Raw genomic sequence first — 18777 nt, forward strand, 5'->3', positions numbered from 1 at the left:
TGTGGCAAAACTCAATGTTCTTTTATTTTTGATTATTTATCTTGAGGCGATTTGAGATTCCTAAGCCTAGATTCGCAACTGATCCTAAGATGTTTAGTCCAGCTAGAATAAGCGGGTTGCGGCGTTCAAGAGTATTGTGCCGCACAGACCACATCAGCAGGTCAACCGAGCGAGTTCTTCTGCCTCGGCGGTTTTATTTTGTATGTCATAAGACAACATTTCCGCGACGCTTAGTGTTTGAGCTAGTGAAATCTCTGAGTTAGCATGAAAATTACGTTCATGCATTTCCTTAAGGGAAATACCAAACCTCATCAGGTCATTCTTTAAGTTAAGGACGTCATCTTCAGGTAAGAAAATAGCATGCATATCTACTTCGATAACAATATTACTTGACACGATGAATACATCATCGATTCTCTCGATAATCGAGCCATGATTAAATTCGATTTCTTCCGTCCTAGCGCTCTTTCCATACAACAAAGATGTCTGAATACACAATATCACTCCTAACAATAACAGATTCATTTTTGAAACCTGCAATAAGTAAAACATATGTAATAATTCGCGTAAAAGAATAGGTTTACATACAATATGATTAATAGATATATATATATAAATTATTATACAAGTTTCATAAATACAACCATTTTTTCCCTCACTCCATCTACCCTTCTTTAGATTCTGATATGTGCCAATGGGACTATTCTCACATCAGTGGGTTTGGATACATTTTGAACCCTAACTCTATTGGCCGTTAAATTTTCTAAAATGTTAAACGGGCCTTCAAACTTAGGTGTCAGTTTATAATTTAAACCTTTGCGTACGTATACTTGTATGTATACCTGATCGCCCACGGCATATGTTCTAGTTGGCTTAGCTATTTTATCATGATTTTTTTTCATTATGATCTGTGCTTCTTCTAAATTCTTACGAATTATATTATATCGACTTATGCTTGCATCCATAAACACCTTTAGAGGATTTGATAAAATTAGTTGTAGGCTTTAAGATGTGGAAAGGCGTTCGTGGGCCGGGATACCGTACAGTGCCTCGTGCGGTGTCATTTTAATAGACACATGATACGAGTGATTAAGTGTGCTTAGTACCGCAGGTATGGCAATGTCCCAGTTGGGGTCTGCCCCCCCTAAGGTGACCCTTAAAATGTTTAAAACCTACGATTTGCCCTTCCACTAGCCCATTAGACTCTGGGTGATAGATCATGGTATGATTTTCTTTAATACAAAGGAATTCGAACAAGGAGTTTAAGGAAATGATTATTGAACTCCCCGCCGAGTCTGAGATAATGATGTGTGGAATTCCATGTTTACAAATGTAGCACTCGTAAAACTTCCTAGCGCACTCGACCGCGGTTTTTGTTTTAAGCGCTATAAGTTCTGTATATCGAGTCAAAGCGTCTATAATTACTAGGAGGTGCTTATTTCCTCTGTCTGACTCGTAAAATCCTGTTAATAAATCTAAATGTACTCTTTCAAAGGGTTGATTTGGCACGGGGTAAGCCCCTAGGCTGACAGGTGTCTTCGTGTGCCCTTTGTATTCTTGACAAGTGCGACAATTTGCTTTTTTATATCTGTAAGCATCGTATGCCAATAAAATAAGGATTTGGCTTTCTGTGACATCAAGGTATAACCCGGGTGTCCGTGCAGTGGATTTTCATGCAACCACTTTAAGACAGTGGGTATGAGTGAGATAGGCACCACCACCTGGTTGTTATTCAACTGCGGTGTGTTGCGGGTTTTCCTCGTCACGGATCTACACAGGATATTGTCCTGTAGGATATAATTCTGCTGCTTATACTTTAGGTATTCTTTTTCCTTCAGGATTTCGTTTAACGCAATGATGATTTTTTCTATTTGCGGATCTTTTCTTTGTTCCGTCTGTAATAGTTCAGCACTCCAGCCCAGATCTTCCTGTTCAGATATAGTTTTAACAACGGGCGTGGAGGTTGAGATATCTATTAATTCAGCTAATGGCTCGGTACAAGATGAAGAGGGGTTGCGTGATAATGCGTCAGCAATGATATTTGCTTTCCCAGGTAAATACCCGATCCTCGCGCCAAAGTCCTGAATGATCATGTGCCACCGATGTGAGCTTGGGGGCTTGTGAACTAAAAGCCTTTAAAGAAGTCTGTTAGGGGCTTATGATCAGTGAGAACCTTGACGGGATAACCGTATATTATGAATTTAAAGTGCACGAAGTGAATTAAACAATAGCGAGCCCTTCCTTGTCTATTACTGCATATTTACTTTCGGAAGGTCTCAGTTTACGTGAATAAAAAGCTATAGGGAAAAACTGTTTATCATATTGTTGAAGCAATACCCCCACCTACTCCTAGGTCTGAGGCGTCTGTTGCTATGAAAAATTCCTTACCGAAGTCAGGAAATTCAAGATAGGAGAACTACACAGTTCATCTTTCAATTTATCGAACGCCTGTTGATGAATTTCAGACCATACGAAATCTAGCCCGCTTTTTTATAAGATCGGTTAGGGGAGCGGCTATGATTGAGTAGTTGCGGATGAAGCGGCGATAGTAACCGCTGCATCCTAAAAATTGCTGTATTCCCTTGACGTTAGTAGGTATCGGAAAGGTTACGGATAGCCGACACCTTATCGTGGACGACTTTAAGACCTTCACTAGAAACCGTGAAACCTAGATAGACTAGTTCTGTTTTAAAAATTCACACTTACTTATCTTTACCCTTAAATTATGCTGCCTTAACCTTTGTAACACTAACTCCAATTTTACGTAAATGTTCTTCTAATGTGTTGGAAAAGATTACTAAGTCATCCATGTAGGCATGTAGGATATCTCCCAACAAGTCTCCAAACACGACGTTTATCATACGAGTAAAAGTTATAGGAGCACAACGTAAACCAAAAGGCATACGCAAAAATTCATAATGTCCCCTGGCTGTGCTGAAGGCAGTGTATGGGATCTCTCTTGTTCCATCGGAATCTGATGAAATCCTTTTAGTAAGTCTAGGCTTGTGAAATATTTATTCTGGCCTAGTAAAGATAGGATATCATCGGTACATGGTACTGGGAATCTTGTCAGGGATTGTTTCTTCATTTAAACGACGAAAATCTACGCATATCCGCCAAGTTCGATCTTTTTCGGTACTACTATTAATGGAAAATTATAAGGGCTGTTTGATTTCCTAATGACTCCTTCTTTTAACATTTTACCTACTTCCTCTGTTATCTCATTCTGAAATTTCATAGGAAGTCGGTACGAAGGTACATAGATTACTTTCTGTTTGTCCTTGAGCCTGATTTGATGCTCGATGACATCCGTTTTTCCTAAGGTTCCATCCGTAGTGGAAAAAACATCATGATATTTAGTTAACAGATTCAAAAATTTCTGCTGAATTTCTTCTTCTTGAATGTCCTGATTGATTTTGTTCTTTATAGATTGCAAAAGGGTTTCACCGCGACTGATTGAGCGTGATTTATCTCAGCTACGGTAAGAATGCGATGTTTATAAACTTCGGCATCCAAGATATGTTGATTTTTGTGGATTACTAAAGTGGTATTCAAATGATTACAGACTTCGATGTTACATTGTTGTTGTGAGCCGACTGTAAAACGGCTTGTGTGACGGATAATCGTGTTTTCAGAGTTTCGGAAAGGATTAATGTTTCAGATCCTGGCAAGGTTCTCTTTACACGCACTAATATATTTGAAGTTACGTTAGGCTCGAGAGTTTGCGTGCAAGCTGATATTACGGGTGAGCGAGAGTTCTGTTGGGTTGCGCTGTATTATTTCTTGGTTCATGAGACAGGTGATTGGTTCCGTAATGTAAGTGACAACTCTGTCTGTCTCTTTATTATCTAAAACAGATTTTAGGGTATTAGAAGACCATATAGAATTTCCCTTTGATATACACGCCGTGTTTTGCAGGTGCTAAGATAATATTTTGAGTGCCCATAGACGGGTATCCGATAATTACTGCGGGATACATATTAATGTTTTGTACAACGACAAAGGTATCAGCAAACGTGCGCTTACCGACCTTGTACTGTATATGAGTTACGCCCACAACATTTAATTCATTATTCCCAATGCCTGAGAGCCTTATTCCGGACTTTTCTATAGGGAAATTTGAAAAGAGTAATGATGAGTCCTTAAATCATTATATTACGTGGACTACCAGAATCAAAGAACAAAGTGAATGACTTAGACTTATGGTCCAAATTTACTGCATGTAAGGCTGGTCGCAACTCGTTTTGACTAATAATTGCATGAATTTGTTGCAAATCTACGGGAACCTGCACAGATTTTTTTGATTCGGCCGTGTGTTTCATAGGAAATCAATTGTCTCACAATGATCTGATAAATGATTAAACTGATTATTTGATACAAAAGATGTTGATATTGATGACCCCACATCGCCCTCTCCCCCCTTGGAGTGAACTACGTGGTATTTGTTTTGTTTATCACACCCTGAAAATTCGCTTGCCCTTGCGAGTTCTGGCTAGACGGCCCAGAAACAGAGGTACCTGAAGCACGATTTGGTTTGTTTCTGCTGTTGTGCAGAATTTCCGTTTGGTTGTTTCTTCTTATGTACTGAGGACCCGGGCCCTTCTTTTTATTTGCACTGGCAACTGGTTGCGTGTTCGTAGCATTCTGCTGTTGATTCCTCGAGTAGCAACGGTTATATGAATGGAGTTGAACTATTGTGTATTGAACAAAAAAACGCGGGTCCGACAGTCTGAAATCATTGTGACCTGGTCGTTTACAGTTATAACAAACCATCCCTGCAACTTGATTATTATTTAGTACCACATTTACTGGTTTTGTGGCTTGTTCTCATTTTTTTGCAAAAACTTGAATGAGCGAAGGATCTAGGCCGGTACATTTAGACATGTGTTTTTGTGATTTGTTTATACACATCTAATTCCGTACTGTCGGGCTGCAATTTTTTATCAAAACACCGTACTAACGCTTCAGGCAACATTGCAGTGATAGACGTAAGGTAGATCAAAACGGATAAAATCTTTCACTTTGATTTTAGCACCCGCAACCCACCCGGAGTTACTTAAACTATCCTGATATTTCATTTAGCCGGTCGGCAATTAGCGCCGCCCGCTTCGACAACATTGAGCTGAGTCATGGAGGCTTGGTTAAGGATATTTCTCAATGCCAATACTACATCTAAAGCCTCTTCACCCCCATACACGGCACGTAATCTAATTTTGAACTCGTCCCATGTAAGCGCCTCTTGGAAAGAAACCCCCCTTAGATACGCACTTGCGTCTCCTTTAGCAAAGTCAATGAAGCTCTTGGCCTCCTGTAATTGTACTGCTGGGTCTGTGATGCTTTTTGCATTTAAATGAGCGTATTACAGATGAGAGCCATGCCTCAACATTTTGAGGCAGGAAACCCATTGACCCGACCTTGAAAAGGGACAATCGCTGAACCTCACGCGCTAACGAGAGTCACCACGTTGGGGTTGCCAGCCGGAGGTGGTTGCCTTTCGGCTTTCACTTTTTTCTTATCACTTCTATTCCTTGCAATCCTATCAAAATATCTATAAGAGTACACTCGACCACTACGTAAACGCATAAGCAATGTACTGTATAAGTGTGTTATAAATATAGTGGAAATCCCCCAAAAGATACAAAAATACAGATAATATGATAAAATATTATACGGAGAATTCCTGCAAGAAACGGTTAATGACAACGAGAAAAGAAAAAAAAAATTAATCTGCGGGCGAGAACCTCGTAGTTGAAGATTGGTTCTGTAATTGAAGGAAAGTTAATATGGCGAACAACTCACCCCCAGAATACTGGACGATCGACTCTTGATGAACAACACTTCAATGAGGAAAAAAGACCTGAATAGATAAAAATGGTACTTAGCTCCCAGATTATATTGCGAAGGATTGTTGACATGGGATGAGTCTCAGTTCCTGTCTACGTCTCGCGTCGGAAGTCGTGATGACGTCACGGTCCTTCTCTCGTGCACGATGCGGGGAAGTCCAAGATTGATGACGTCACAGCCTCCGTCCTTGCTAGATCGGGTGATGTTCCCTGTGTTTTTTTTTCGTTCTTTCCGTTGATGTTCGATGCTGCCCTCGTCCGGTGTAGATTCTCGAAGATAAGTGACAACAGTTGCTCAAACGTCAGTGTTAAATGCTTGTATTCCTCTCGATGAAGGACATAGTTGCGTCTTCATAAACTGTTGCGTTGATTGAAGATCCCGTTTCCTCTGTTTAGTTTGATGTTGAAGGTGGAAGTTAGTTCTTGTAGACCTTCGGTCGGCTGATATGGGTCTTGTTAATTATATTTTCCGTTATACGCTGCCACCACATCTTATGTCTTATCGCTTGGCGATAGACTTTTGTGTTCTCCTTACGACTGTCATTCGTAAGTATTTTTTGGTTCCTCTCATCTCCCTTGGATATCTTAGTAGAGAGGTTCTTTCTTGACTAGAGGAGATGATTCAAACAGGCAAGTTGACAAGATAACAACTTTATTCTGTAACTCCATACTAGGAGATGCAGCTCGGTCGGACGACTGATATGTTTGATCGTTGGCGCGGAACTGCCATTCTAAAGCATCACGTCGATAGCGGAACATTAGCTATCTAAGCAATTCATATAAAAACACATACGTAGTCCGCCGGCTCGGAAGTTACAAGTTTCCGGCGTAGGTTAACAGGTCAACCGCTTCCCATGGAAGTTGTTGTGCAAGTTAACATAACATAAAAAATGTTGACAAAGCTTAGAGCTAGATCAGGCTACTGCAGACAGTGCATAGCGTAATCTAGGTCTGCTTTGGTCACGTAGAACCCTCCTAATGCCATGACCCCAGGTCATTGGTTTATATTTACAGATCTTGTAAATTATATATATATATGTAATTATTACACTTATATTACTGTATATGCATAGTATGCTGTTTTCCATGTCAGGAGGAGCCCTAATTCTTGATCCAGTGACAGTTATGACCATGAATAGTCATATAATGATATTTGCAACCCTTGAAGAATAGTAGCCTTCAACAAGCTGGTCTTAAATACAGAATCCAGTTGTTTTCTGTTGATCTTTCTTGTCTTCGTAGGTTTCTCCCTATATAAGTAGATATGACTTGGCCCATCCTCCTAAAGGACTACTGTTTAGTGCCTAGCTAGAACCAAAGACAGCGAGGTGGTAATGAAAAATGAATACACTTCTCATCCTATCAGTAAATTGTAACATGGTGTATTGCTTCCTATAAAAATCTACTAAATAGTTGTATGACTGGGTAAATTATACTGAATGATTGTGTAAATTTTTTTATTTTATTACATGAATGTAATGATAGCTAGGAGAATGTCAGTTAGGAATAGCGTAAATATAAATGAGAAAAAAAAGAAATGAGAACGAACCATTAACCTCTTCATTACCGAAAGTTTGTTTGGAGGTAGGTGGGTACCACCATTCAAGTCTACTACACCGCACCGGGTGCATAAAGGTGGTACGCATAGTACCACCAAAACTCCTCTTTTCAGATAGGGACTTCCAATCATTCTGTAATTTCGGTTTGAAGAGTTTGGAGCAAAATAAACAGTATGACACGATGCCAGACGTATGATGAACCCAAAAAAATATTATTACTGCTTATAGTAGTGTGTAGGTGACAGATGAACTGCGTCTCAACAAAAAATCACAAAACCAGACAAGCGTAAACATGTAATAACTTCTACCCAAGTATAAAACCAGTTGTATCATCATTTACTGTATTTATTTATTTATTTATTCACTTATTACATTTTACAAATAAAAGATATGAACACCAGATAAATGAAGGTAAAAATAAAGCCTTACAGTAACTTTATATATAAAAAACCAAACCAGAGAAAAAGCGAAAAAGCGATTTTTTCTGAGGATAAGAAACTTGAAAAATTAGTTTAGATACCCCTGATACCCCTAAAGTTGTTTTCTGTGATGAAACTAATCTTAGAAAACGTAGAAAATGACATCGACCAATTTTTGAAAGATATACTATAAAATTTGCGATTTCCATATTTATTGGCGGGGCTTTCGCTTAAGTTTTTGCTGTTTTTTTTTTGTTATTACGTGCTTATTTACTGTTCTATTTTGATAATACTTTATGTGCATGTTCCAGGTGCGATATACCAACATTCTGTGAGACCAAATTTCTATTCAAGACTGTAGTTTTCTCACCGACCACCAGTGTCCCTTGTACAAGGGACACTGAGTTTCACATTTTTTTTCATAAAATCATTTATTTTCCCTGTAGGATGATAAAACTAACAGAGAATACGAGTTATTATAGTGCTAATAATACCTGATAATTTCATTAGCCTGTCTTGATTAGTGTATTTTTGGCAAATACTTTTACGATCGGCACCCCTCCAAACTGGAGTCACTACTGAGAGATTCAGTTCGGCAGCAAACACAATGTTTACATTCTGCTCACCCACCCGGTAAAGAAGGGGTTAATAGACAAATGCTAGAGAAAGAGAGAGAGAATGAATAATAGAGAAACAAGACAGAGAAAGAATTAGTCACAGGAAGAGTCTTTAACAATAGCCATAACATGCGCTTAGTTCTAATCTAAGAGCGCCCATTAAAATTCTCACCTGTGACCTGGCTTTTGATCTTTTGCCGGAAACTCAAACAGTTCTGTGGACATCATTAGTTCCACCCACAAGGGGAGGAATTAAGCTAATCACACTCAAGGGACGTCTTAGATAATCTTCAACCAATAAGGACCACTACCAGGCGGGACAGTAGCAAATCCTCTGCCTATGGTAGGTGGGACAATTTCCTTTGAAGAACCCTCCAGAAGGCAAGAAGAGGAGCAGATAGAAAATAGCTGGGAGCTGAAGCGGTGTGGGATCCAGAACCTCACAGTTGTGTGTTAGAAGATTCAAGAAAGGCTCACACTTCAATTTTGTACATGAACTTTCCTGTCAGACATATACTTAGTTTACGTCTCTGACGTCACGACAGAATTCAAAACTTGCGGCAAACGCGACAGGTAGGTCAGGTGATCTATCTTACCCGCCGCTGGGTGGCGGGTGTAAGAACCAAAGTACCTTTCTTGCCAGATTTTTTCTGTCGTCGGTGTCGACCACACCTGTTGTCGGTACCTCTTGACAGTTGGATTCTTTTCTCGTTTTTGCCCTGGATTGTTTCTACGGACTTTTGGTGAAGTACCTGCTCTTTTGGCCTGGCATTCGCGATTTGTGGACCGTTATTTGACTTTTTTTTGGATTTTTCTTTGGATACATGATGTCTGATGTTGATACTAAGAAAACTGCTATGTTCAGAGTTTGTTGTATGACTGAGTGTAAGGTGAGGCTACCGAAAACTGCGGTAGACCCTCACACAGTATGTTTGAAGTGTAGAGGGAATGAATGCACCTTTAATAATCCTTGTAATGAATGTGAAAAGCTGAATGAGGATGAATGGAAGTCTTTGTCTTCCTACTTGAGGAAGCTTGAAAAGGATAAAGTCAGGAAAGCTTCTTCTAGGAGCAGTAGTAGATCTCGTATTAGCGAGTTGGATATAGATAATCCCATTGTAGACGTAGCTCCTTTGTCAGTTTCAGCTTCTGCTCCCTGCATCGAAGCCGAAGATGCGCCTTCGGAAGTGGCCTCCATGAAAGCCACCATTCGCAGCATGGAGATGAAAATCAAGCATTTAGAAGGTAAGAGTGATTCCAATAGTGATTTGTGCAGTGATCCCAGTGCAGTGGAGGGTGCTTCTGATCGGCTCCCTAATGCTTCCAGGCCTAGACCTCTTCCAGACTCCCAGTCCCAGTGGAGGAGGAAAGTCGAAAGCCGCAGGAAGGTTAGGGAGCATCCCCACCGGTCAGGCGTCCCCTCGGTAGCTCCTGTTGCTCGTTCCCAGGCTACCTTGGATCGCGCCAAGAGAGAAGTCTTGCGCCAATGCTTCTCGTCTTCGCCTTCGCCTTCTCCTAAACGAGGATGGAGCTCTTCGGAAGCCTCGCGCCCTTCGAAGAGAGCCTGGAACGCTCCCTGCGCCCTTCCCTCCAGCCCTGAAGTTTTTTCGGAAGAGCCTGAGGTGGAAGCAAAGAAACGGAAGAGATCTCTGGAGTATCGTTCCCGAGCAGAGATCGAGCCTCGTCACCTGTTCAAGATTTTGTGAAATCTCCTGCAAGGGTGTTGGCTAGCCTTCAGGCGCAGATTTCGGCTCTGGCTGGCTCTCTTTGCGTGTCTTCTCGTCGTAGGAAGGACGTCTCGCTTCCTGTAAAGAAGTCCAGGCTCCCCTCTCTTGACTCTCGCTATTCGACGGAAGCGGTCCGCTCGCCTGTGCGTTCGGAGTCTCGCAGGAGACTTTCTGCTTCGGACAAGATCCCATCTTCGTCCAAGCGCCAGTCGCCTGACAGACAGGATGTCTTTGTTTCTCCTTCGGACAAGGAGCAAGCTTCTCGTAGGAGATCTTCGCCCTACAGATGCTCTTCTCGAGACAGGATCACTCCCCTTGATAGGCACCAAGAGCCTAGTAGGCGCTACTCGCCTCGTAGCCGCTCCTCGTCTCGCCTCCACTCTCCTGTTGACAAGCGCCCTAAATCGGACAGGCGCTCTTCGCTTGACAGGCGTCAAGAGCCTGTTAGGCGCGTTTCTCCTGGCAGGCGCTCTCCACCTGACTTTCACTCTCCTCGAGTCAGGCGCCGAGATCATGGCAGACACTTCTCCCCTTGTAGGTGCTCTCCCAGTAGGCGCTCGTCGCCAGAGAGCCTCTCTCCTTGGTTCAGGCGCCAAGAGCCTGGTAGCCGCTTCTCTCATGGCAGGCGCTGTTCGCCTGGTAGCCGCTCTCCTTTGGATAGGCGCCAAGAGCCTGATAGAAGTTTTTCTTCAAACAGGCGCTCTGCTCCTGACAGCCGCCTTACTCCTGTTAGGCTCCAAGAATCTGGAAAACGCCCTCATCAAGACAAGAAGGATTTTGCGAGTAGGCAAGTTCCAGAAGTTTTGTCTCCAAGAGTCAAACCTCACACTTCAAGAGACTTTTCTAAGGGTAGCCGCACCTCTTAAGGATCATGAGGGTTCTTCTGATGAGGAAGAACAGGATCCCTCGGAAGAAGATGGACCAAAAGACTCCTCTGTTTCCTTCAAGAGTTTGGAGATATCCTTTCTCCTGTGGCTGCTCCTCCTCCTCTTTCTTTATTCTCCACTTCGAAGACTTTGAAGTTTTCATCTTGTGTAAGGATGAAACCGACTATTTCAATGATGAAGGCACTTAGAGGTTTTGGGGAATGGCTCCTTGCTAAGGAAGAGAAAGGGAAGACTGTTTTCTCTTTCCCTCCTTCTAAACTGACTGGCAGATTAGGATTCTGGTACGAATCAGGGGAACCATTAGGCCTCGCTCTCCCTTCGTCTGCTGACTCGGACTTCTCTTCACTGGTGGATTCCGCTCGTCGATCTGCCCTCCTGTCTGCCAAGACTACGTGGGGGATGAACGAACTTGACCACCTACTGAAGGGAATGTTCCGAGTCCTGGAAGTTTTCAACTTCCTTGACTGGTCTTTAGGAGTTCTGGCTAAGAAGACCCAGACCCCGGATTCCCTGTCTCCTGAAGATCTTAATTGCATCCTCACTTGCATGGATAAAGCAGTGAGAGACGGCTCGAGTGAAGTCTCTTCACTGTTTGGAGCCGGAGTGATCAAGAAGCGGTCAGTTTACTGTTCGTTTCTCACTAAGGCAGTTTCACATGCACAAAGGGCCTCACTTCTTTATGCTCAGCTCTCTCCTCTTCTTTTCCCCAAGAAAATCATTCAGGATGTCTCGAGTGCCCTTTCAGCCAAGGCTACAAAGGACATGTTAGCCCAGTCAGCCAGGAAACCTCGCTCTGTCTTCCAACCCAAGACCAAGAAAGAGACTCCTCTGAGGCAGGAGCCCTTTCGAGGAGGACCCACTGCCAGAGTTTCTTCAACCAGAGGATCTAGACCTTTTAAGAGAGGTAAAACCTTCTCTAGGTCAGTCAGAGGCAAGAAATAGCGATCAAGGACTCCAGACATCAGTGGGTGCCAGACTACTGAAATTTGCCGACGTCTGGGCCCACAAAGGGGCAGACAATTGGTCCCTATCGATTGTCAGCAAAGGATACCTCATTCCCTTCTCGTCAAGGCCACCATTGACGACGACTCCGAGGGAGTTGGTGGCCAGGTACAAGGACCCCATCATAAATCAAGCCCTTTCTCTAGCAGTAGATCTGATGCTAGAGAAGGTTTTTACAACTGGCTATTCCTAGTTCCGAAGAACTCAGGAGGATGGAGACCGGTTTTGGATGTAAGCGCCCTGAACGTGTCTGTGGAAAAGAGGAAGTTCGCCATGGAGACGACTTCCTCAGTGTTAGCGGCTCTTCGTCCAGGGGACTGGATGGTGTCACTAGACCTTCAGGACGCTTACTTTCATGTGCCGATCCATCCTTCTTCACGGAAGTATCTTGAGATTCATGATGGGAGGAAACATCTTCCAATTCAAGGCCTTGTGCTTCGGCCTGTCGACTGCACCCCAAGTGTTCACGGGGTTAATGAAAAACGTGGCGCATTGGCTACATTTGGAGGGACGACTGGCTAATCAGAGCAGAGTCACAAGAAAGATGTCTGGAGGACCTTCAAAAGACCCTTACATTGGCAAGTTCTCTGGGACTTCTGGTGAACTTCCAGAAGTCTCAATTAATCCCCAGTCAAGAGCGGATCTATCTGGCTTTTCGGGCTTTTCCGTCGCCAGAGAGGATAACTCGTTGCTACGAGAAACTAACGACCTTCCTAGAGAAAGATGCATGCACAGCGAGGGAGTGGATGAGCCTGCTGGGGATCACTCCCTCGTTGAGCAATTCCGTTCTCTAGGAAGGTTGCATCTCAGGCCTCTACAGTTCTTCCTATACCAGAACTGGAGGCGTCTCTCCCTAGATCTGGAGTTCTCCTTCAAGATCTCAAGGGGAATCAAGAGGGACCTTCGGTGGTGGAACAACCCACTCCGTTTTGTGGAAGGAATGTCTCTTTACATGCCGAACCCCAACCATGTGTTGTTTTCCGATGCGTCGGAAGCAGGTTGGGGAGCGACGCTCGGGACAAGAGAAGTGTCAGGCACCTGGAAGGGGGATCAGGTTTGGATGGCATTAAAAGCCTTCGAGCCCCACGTCCGAAATGCAATAGTTCAGGTCAATTCGGACAACACCACAGCCTTGGCGTACATCAAAAAAACAGGGGGGGGGGGACGCATCTTCCTCCCTGTACGAAAAGCAAGGGATCTTCTGCTGTGGTCTCAAGCAAGGAAGATCAGTCTTCTCACCAGATTCGTACAGGAGAAAGGAACGTCAGGGCCGATCTCCTGAGCAGGAAGAATCAACTCCTGCCTTCCGAGTGGACCCTCCACTCAGAAGTATGCCAAAACCTGTGGAGAAGATGGGGCAGGCATCACATCGACCTCTTTGCAACAGCAAGGAATGCAAGGATAGAACTTTACTGCTCCCCGATCTCTAGACCCAGGGGCAGTATCAGTGGATGCGTTTCTCCTAGATTGGACAGGTCTAGATGTCTACGCCTTTCCCCCCTTCAAAGTACTGGGACAAACCCTCAAGAAATTTGCTATCTCGGAGATGATAAGAATGATGCTAGTAGCTCCGTTCTGGCCCGCCCAAGATTGGTTCACAGAGGTACTGGAATGGTTGGTGGACTTTCCAAGAGCACTTCCACAAAGACAAGATTTGCTCAGACAACCCCACTTCGACAGGTATCACAGAAACCTCCCCGCTCTCAATCTGACAGGCTTTCGACTGTCAAAAGTCTTGTCAGAGCGAAGGGGTTTTCGACAAAAGCTGCTAAGGCTATCGCCTCAGCTAGAAGACCTTCGACCCTTAAAATCTACCAGTTGAAGTGGGATGTCTTTCGCCGGTGGCAGGAACCAGAAGTTTTCCTCTTCCAGTACCTCTGTGACTCAAATCGCAGATTTCCTAGTTTTCCTCAGAGAAAAATGCGGTTTGGCAGTATCTACCATCAAGGGCTACCGGAGCATGCTGGCTGCAGTGTTCAGACATAGGAACTTAGATCTTTCGAATAAACCATCTGCATAATCTATTAAGCACTTTTGAAACTGCCAAGAAACTTCGACTGAAGTTCCAAGTTGAATCTGGACGTGGTTCTTCGTTTTCTGAGGTCCTCTAGGTTTATGCCACCCCAGTTAGCCTCCTTCAAAGAACTTACGAGGAAAGCTCTGTTTCTCATGGCTCTGGCTTCTGCTAAAAGGGTTAGTGAGATTCATGCCCTAGAAGGAAGGGTAAGTTTCAAAGGAGATTCCGTGATTTGTTCCTTCCTTCCTTCGCTTTGAGGTTCGTGGATTATCTGCCCTAGTAGGAGAAGAACCCGAAAGAACTCTTTGCCCTGTTAGGAGTTTAAAACAAATACCTACCAAAACAAAAGAAGAAACCCTTAAGGGCATTGAGGACAGACTATGGTGCTCTGTAAAGGACCCCAGCAGACCATTGTCTAAAAATGCACTCCCTTTCTTCATTAGAAGTCTAGTGAAAGAAGCACATAGATCTTGTAATGAAGAACATTTCAAGCTCCTAAAAGTCAAGGCTCATGAAGTGAGAGCCATTGCCACTTCCTTGGCCTTTAATAAGAATATGTCTCTTCAGAATCTGATGAAAACTACATTCTTGAGATGTAATTCAGTATTCGCCAACCACTACCTTAAAGACGTCAGTATTATGTATGACGAGTGCTTCGCATTAGGCCCGTACGTATTGGCGGATTCGGTGTGCTGGGGCAGGGAGAGCTGGAACATATCCTTAGTAGTTTTTTCCCTTGTTTTTGGTATTGAGTTCATATGGTTGTATGAAAAATGATGCAGGTAGGCATCTTTTTTCTTTTCGTAGTACTAATAACTTTAGTTTGGTTAGGTGATCGGATTTGGTTTGAAGCTCCCTGCGTTGGTAGTGGACAGGTTCTGTCATAGAAGAGGGCGAACCCCCATTGACATGATCCGACTTGGATTCTACTAAGTAAGCGGATATCAAGTCCCGTTAGTAGACCCAAAGAGTCTTTTCAGCTGTAGGTCACGCCCTCGCTGTAGCTCTTATGGCTATGCAGACTAATAGACAGGTAAGAACCAAGGTTATTTTATCCTACAACAGGTGTTGGTTACCCTCCACCAAGGGTGTCAATCAGCAAAGTATATGTCTGACAGGAAAGTTCATGTACAAAAATGATTTTGTTATTTTACAATAAAGTTTTGTACATACTTACAAGTATGTACCTGGCAGACATATACGATTGATGGCCCTCCCAGCCTCCCCTCAGGAGACAGGTGTAAGAGAAAAAATCTGGCAAGAAAGGTACTTTGGTTTTTGCACCCGCCACCCAGCGGCGGGTAAGGTAGATCACCTGACCTACCTGTCGCGTTTTCCGCGAGTTTTGAATTCTGTCGTGACGTCAGAGACGTAAGCTAAGTATATTCTGCCAGGTAAGTATGTACAAAACTTTATTGTAAAATAACAATATCATTTTTATACATAATTTTATGTATATTTTTATTACTAGTTGTTAAATTTTATATATATTTTTATTACTAGTGTGTTAATGAAGTAAGAAACCTGCACTGTCTTCCTAAGCCTCCTGAGACTAACAAGTAACAATAAATAAAGCAAGAAACTATAAAGGATCTATAAACTAAAACAAATTAAAGAGAACAAATAAAGAAAAGAAAGGACATTGCATGAGGATAGTGAGAGACGGGAATATTGTGTGTGAAATTCTTAGGTACTGTTACTTTGAAAAGGTTACATTTTATGTTATCTTTGTTAAGAAGGTAGTCATTAATAGTGTTTTTTGCCCATTAGTTCAGCTTGAAATGCTAATTAAATCATGCATTGTAAATATAGTGTGCCATAAATATTTTTACTTGGTGAGTCACTGACAGCACAAGATTTTGAAATATATGTTTTTATGCAAGCATTTATTGAAAAGAATAATTGAATCAGGAAGGTCTATTACCCTGTTAAAAGTTAAAATTATGCAGAAAAGCGACATCTTGCTAATCTATGATTGGCATTGGTGAAAATAGTGAAGGAATGCCATTTTTTCCCTTATTGTTTTGTAGTATAGGAATGTTGCTTGATGGTTTATCATCAGAAGCATTCAAAACAGCATTTTAACCAGTAAGGAGTCAGAGCAAGGTAACCATTCTTTTCCCATGGGAAACCAAAATGAATATCATTAGTACTTGTAAGAATTCAAGAGGTGTGGAAGTAGTCTAACACCAACTTTTGATCCTTTTGATCAACAAAAATTCCAAAAAGCATATAAATTGTTTTCCTTTTGAGGACCTTTCCTTCGAGTCATCCTACTCACTTATTAAATTTTATTCCTAGTAAAAAAGAGAAAGCTACGGTAGGTATTACGAGGAAAGTAACTTGCATCTACGTATTGATGTGCAAATTCTTTTACACTTAGATTCAAGATTTTTCAGGATAATAAGCAACATTGTTCAGTAGGGTTGTAAAATGTATTACATATATATTTTTTTATATTTCACAGAATGGAGAAGCGTCGACTTGAATCCCAAGGGCATGATTTAGCTTCACATGATGAGAAATACCCAAAAACTGACAACAGCAGCTATAGGTATGAAAGAAATGACAGTTACTCCAGACCTGAAAGTATCAACTACTCGTCACGGGACAGCAACTACGCATCACGTAGTAGTTATTCTCCACGGGAAAGCTATTCATCACGTGATAACTACTCTTCACGAGATAACTATTCTTCACGAGATAACTATTCTTCACGGGATAGTAGTGGTTACCAGTCTCGAGATAGTGGTGGCTATTCACGTAGTAATGATTACCCTTCTCGGGGAGATGGGTATTCGAGAGATGGCTACAGAAATGATAACTACAACTCATCTGGATTCAAGAGTCAAAGGGGAGGGGGAGGCTTTGGTGGACGAGGCCGAGGAGGTAGAGGTGGTGGTTTTGGTGGTCAGAGTGGCGATTCATGGTCTTGCAGCAGTTGCAAATTCTCAAATTATGCAAGCCGTACTAGTTGTTACAAGTGCAGAACACCTAAAGGTTAGTTCACTTTATTTTATTTTATAATTTACTATAGTTTATGGGCAGTATAGCTTGTAGGGTCTTTGCAACATAAGATCATTATCAGATCCTTTGGTTTCAGCATACCTAACTGTCAAACAGGAAAACTTTATCGTTCTATAATATTAATGTAATGCTATAATACGTATAATAAACCCTTTAGCTGAATTGTATGAAACTGAAATGGGACTCTGTGGTCTCATTTAATTAAGTTATCTTAATAATAGTAGTACAGTACACTGTATTCTTGTTTACTCTGTGCTTACTCTATAGTGTGTGCTGTAATATGGGATTCATTTTTTGTCACTTGTCAAATACTATACTGATGTTAAATGCTTAAATATGGTTTTGTTCATGCCACTTACCTGACAGATATATATATAGCTGTATTTTCTGACGTCCAACAGAAATTTCAAAACTCGCGGCACACGCAGTGGGCGGCCAGGTGGTAGTACCCATTCCCGCCGCTGGGAGGCGGATATCAGGAACCATTCCCATTTTCTATTCATATTTTTTCTGTCGCCGGTCGGTAAACAACTGTTTTGTACATGCAACTTCCCCGGCAGATATATACTTAGCTTATGTCTCTGACGTCCGACAGAAATTCGAATTTCGCGGCACACGCTGCAGGTAGGTCAGGTGATCTACCCCCCTGCCGCTGGGTGGCAGGAATAGGAACCGTTCCCGTTCTAGAACCAGATTTTCTCTGTCGCGGTAGTGTCAACATATGTTGTTGCTACCTCCTGACTTGATTTTCGTTTTTCATCGCCATCGATCTTCTGGGCTGTCTTTTGCAGGGAAGTACTGGGTCTTTGGTTCGGCATACGCTTTTATTAACTTTTTAATGAATTTGGCTTCGAAAATTTCGAAGAATATATGACGTGTAACTACCGAAATTTTCGGTAGACACTCATATAGTTTGCAAGAAAGGGAAATATTAATATTTATTCATTAATATGTGTAATAAGTGTTAGAATTGATTGAGGAAATATACTGACTTCCTACTTTAGGGAGTCAGTAAAGCATGTAACTAGATACGTTTCTTTTAAAAGTTTTTTAGAAACTCGTACTAACGAGCAATTAGAGTATTAACAGTACTAGTAGTGTTGCATCCTCATCACCTTCTTACTTCGCAGAAACTTCAAATTCATAATTGCAATTTGAAGACAAGGATTGTGGCTCAAAATGCAAGCTATTGAAAGGTAAGAAGTGATTACTAGTGTTCCCATTGCAGTGGAGGGTGCGTCTGATCGGCTCTGTCTCGCTCCCAGGCCTAGACCTCTTTCAAGCTCCCAAGCCCAGGGAGAAGGAATGTCGAAAGCCGTAAGGGGGTTTCAGAGAATCCCCACCGTCAGGCGTCCCTCCCCCGCGGCAGGTTCTGTAGAGCGTCCCAGACTGCCAAGGATAGCCATTGAAAAGGCATCCTTAAAAACAAAAAAAAAAGTGCGTCTCTTCATCTTACATCCGAAAAGACGAAGAATGTATATGTTTTGATGATCTAGCGCGTTCTCTGAAAACTAAGAGAACACTGAGCAAGAGCCAGCCAGGAACTTAGGAAGCCGCGTTCCAGCAAGCTAGGCGTGAGCCACGTTCCAACAGCCAGCAGCGAGCCGCGTTCCAGAGAAAACGAGGCACTAGCGCGAGCCGCGTTCCTACAAAAACCAAACGCGAGGCCGCGTTCTAGC

The 18777-nt window shown here is 42.5% G+C and overlaps 1 protein-coding gene across 1 annotated transcript in view; it reads left to right on the plus strand.

Moving 5' to 3' along the window:
* LOC135202471 (uncharacterized) overlaps positions 1 to 18777 on the plus strand; it is a gene marked incomplete in the record, with an annotated part of 165475 nt that overhangs the window by 62288 nt on the left and 84410 nt on the right. Inside the window, 1 exon segment of the mRNA XM_064231879.1 lies at positions 16539 to 17071. Within this exon segment, the coding sequence (XP_064087949.1) occupies positions 16539 to 17071 (533 nt within the window).

This window comes from Macrobrachium nipponense, chromosome 30 (genome assembly GCF_015104395.2).
Source record: "Macrobrachium nipponense isolate FS-2020 chromosome 30, ASM1510439v2, whole genome shotgun sequence".
In the NCBI taxonomy this organism is placed as follows: Eukaryota; Metazoa; Arthropoda; class Malacostraca; order Decapoda; family Palaemonidae; genus Macrobrachium; species Macrobrachium nipponense.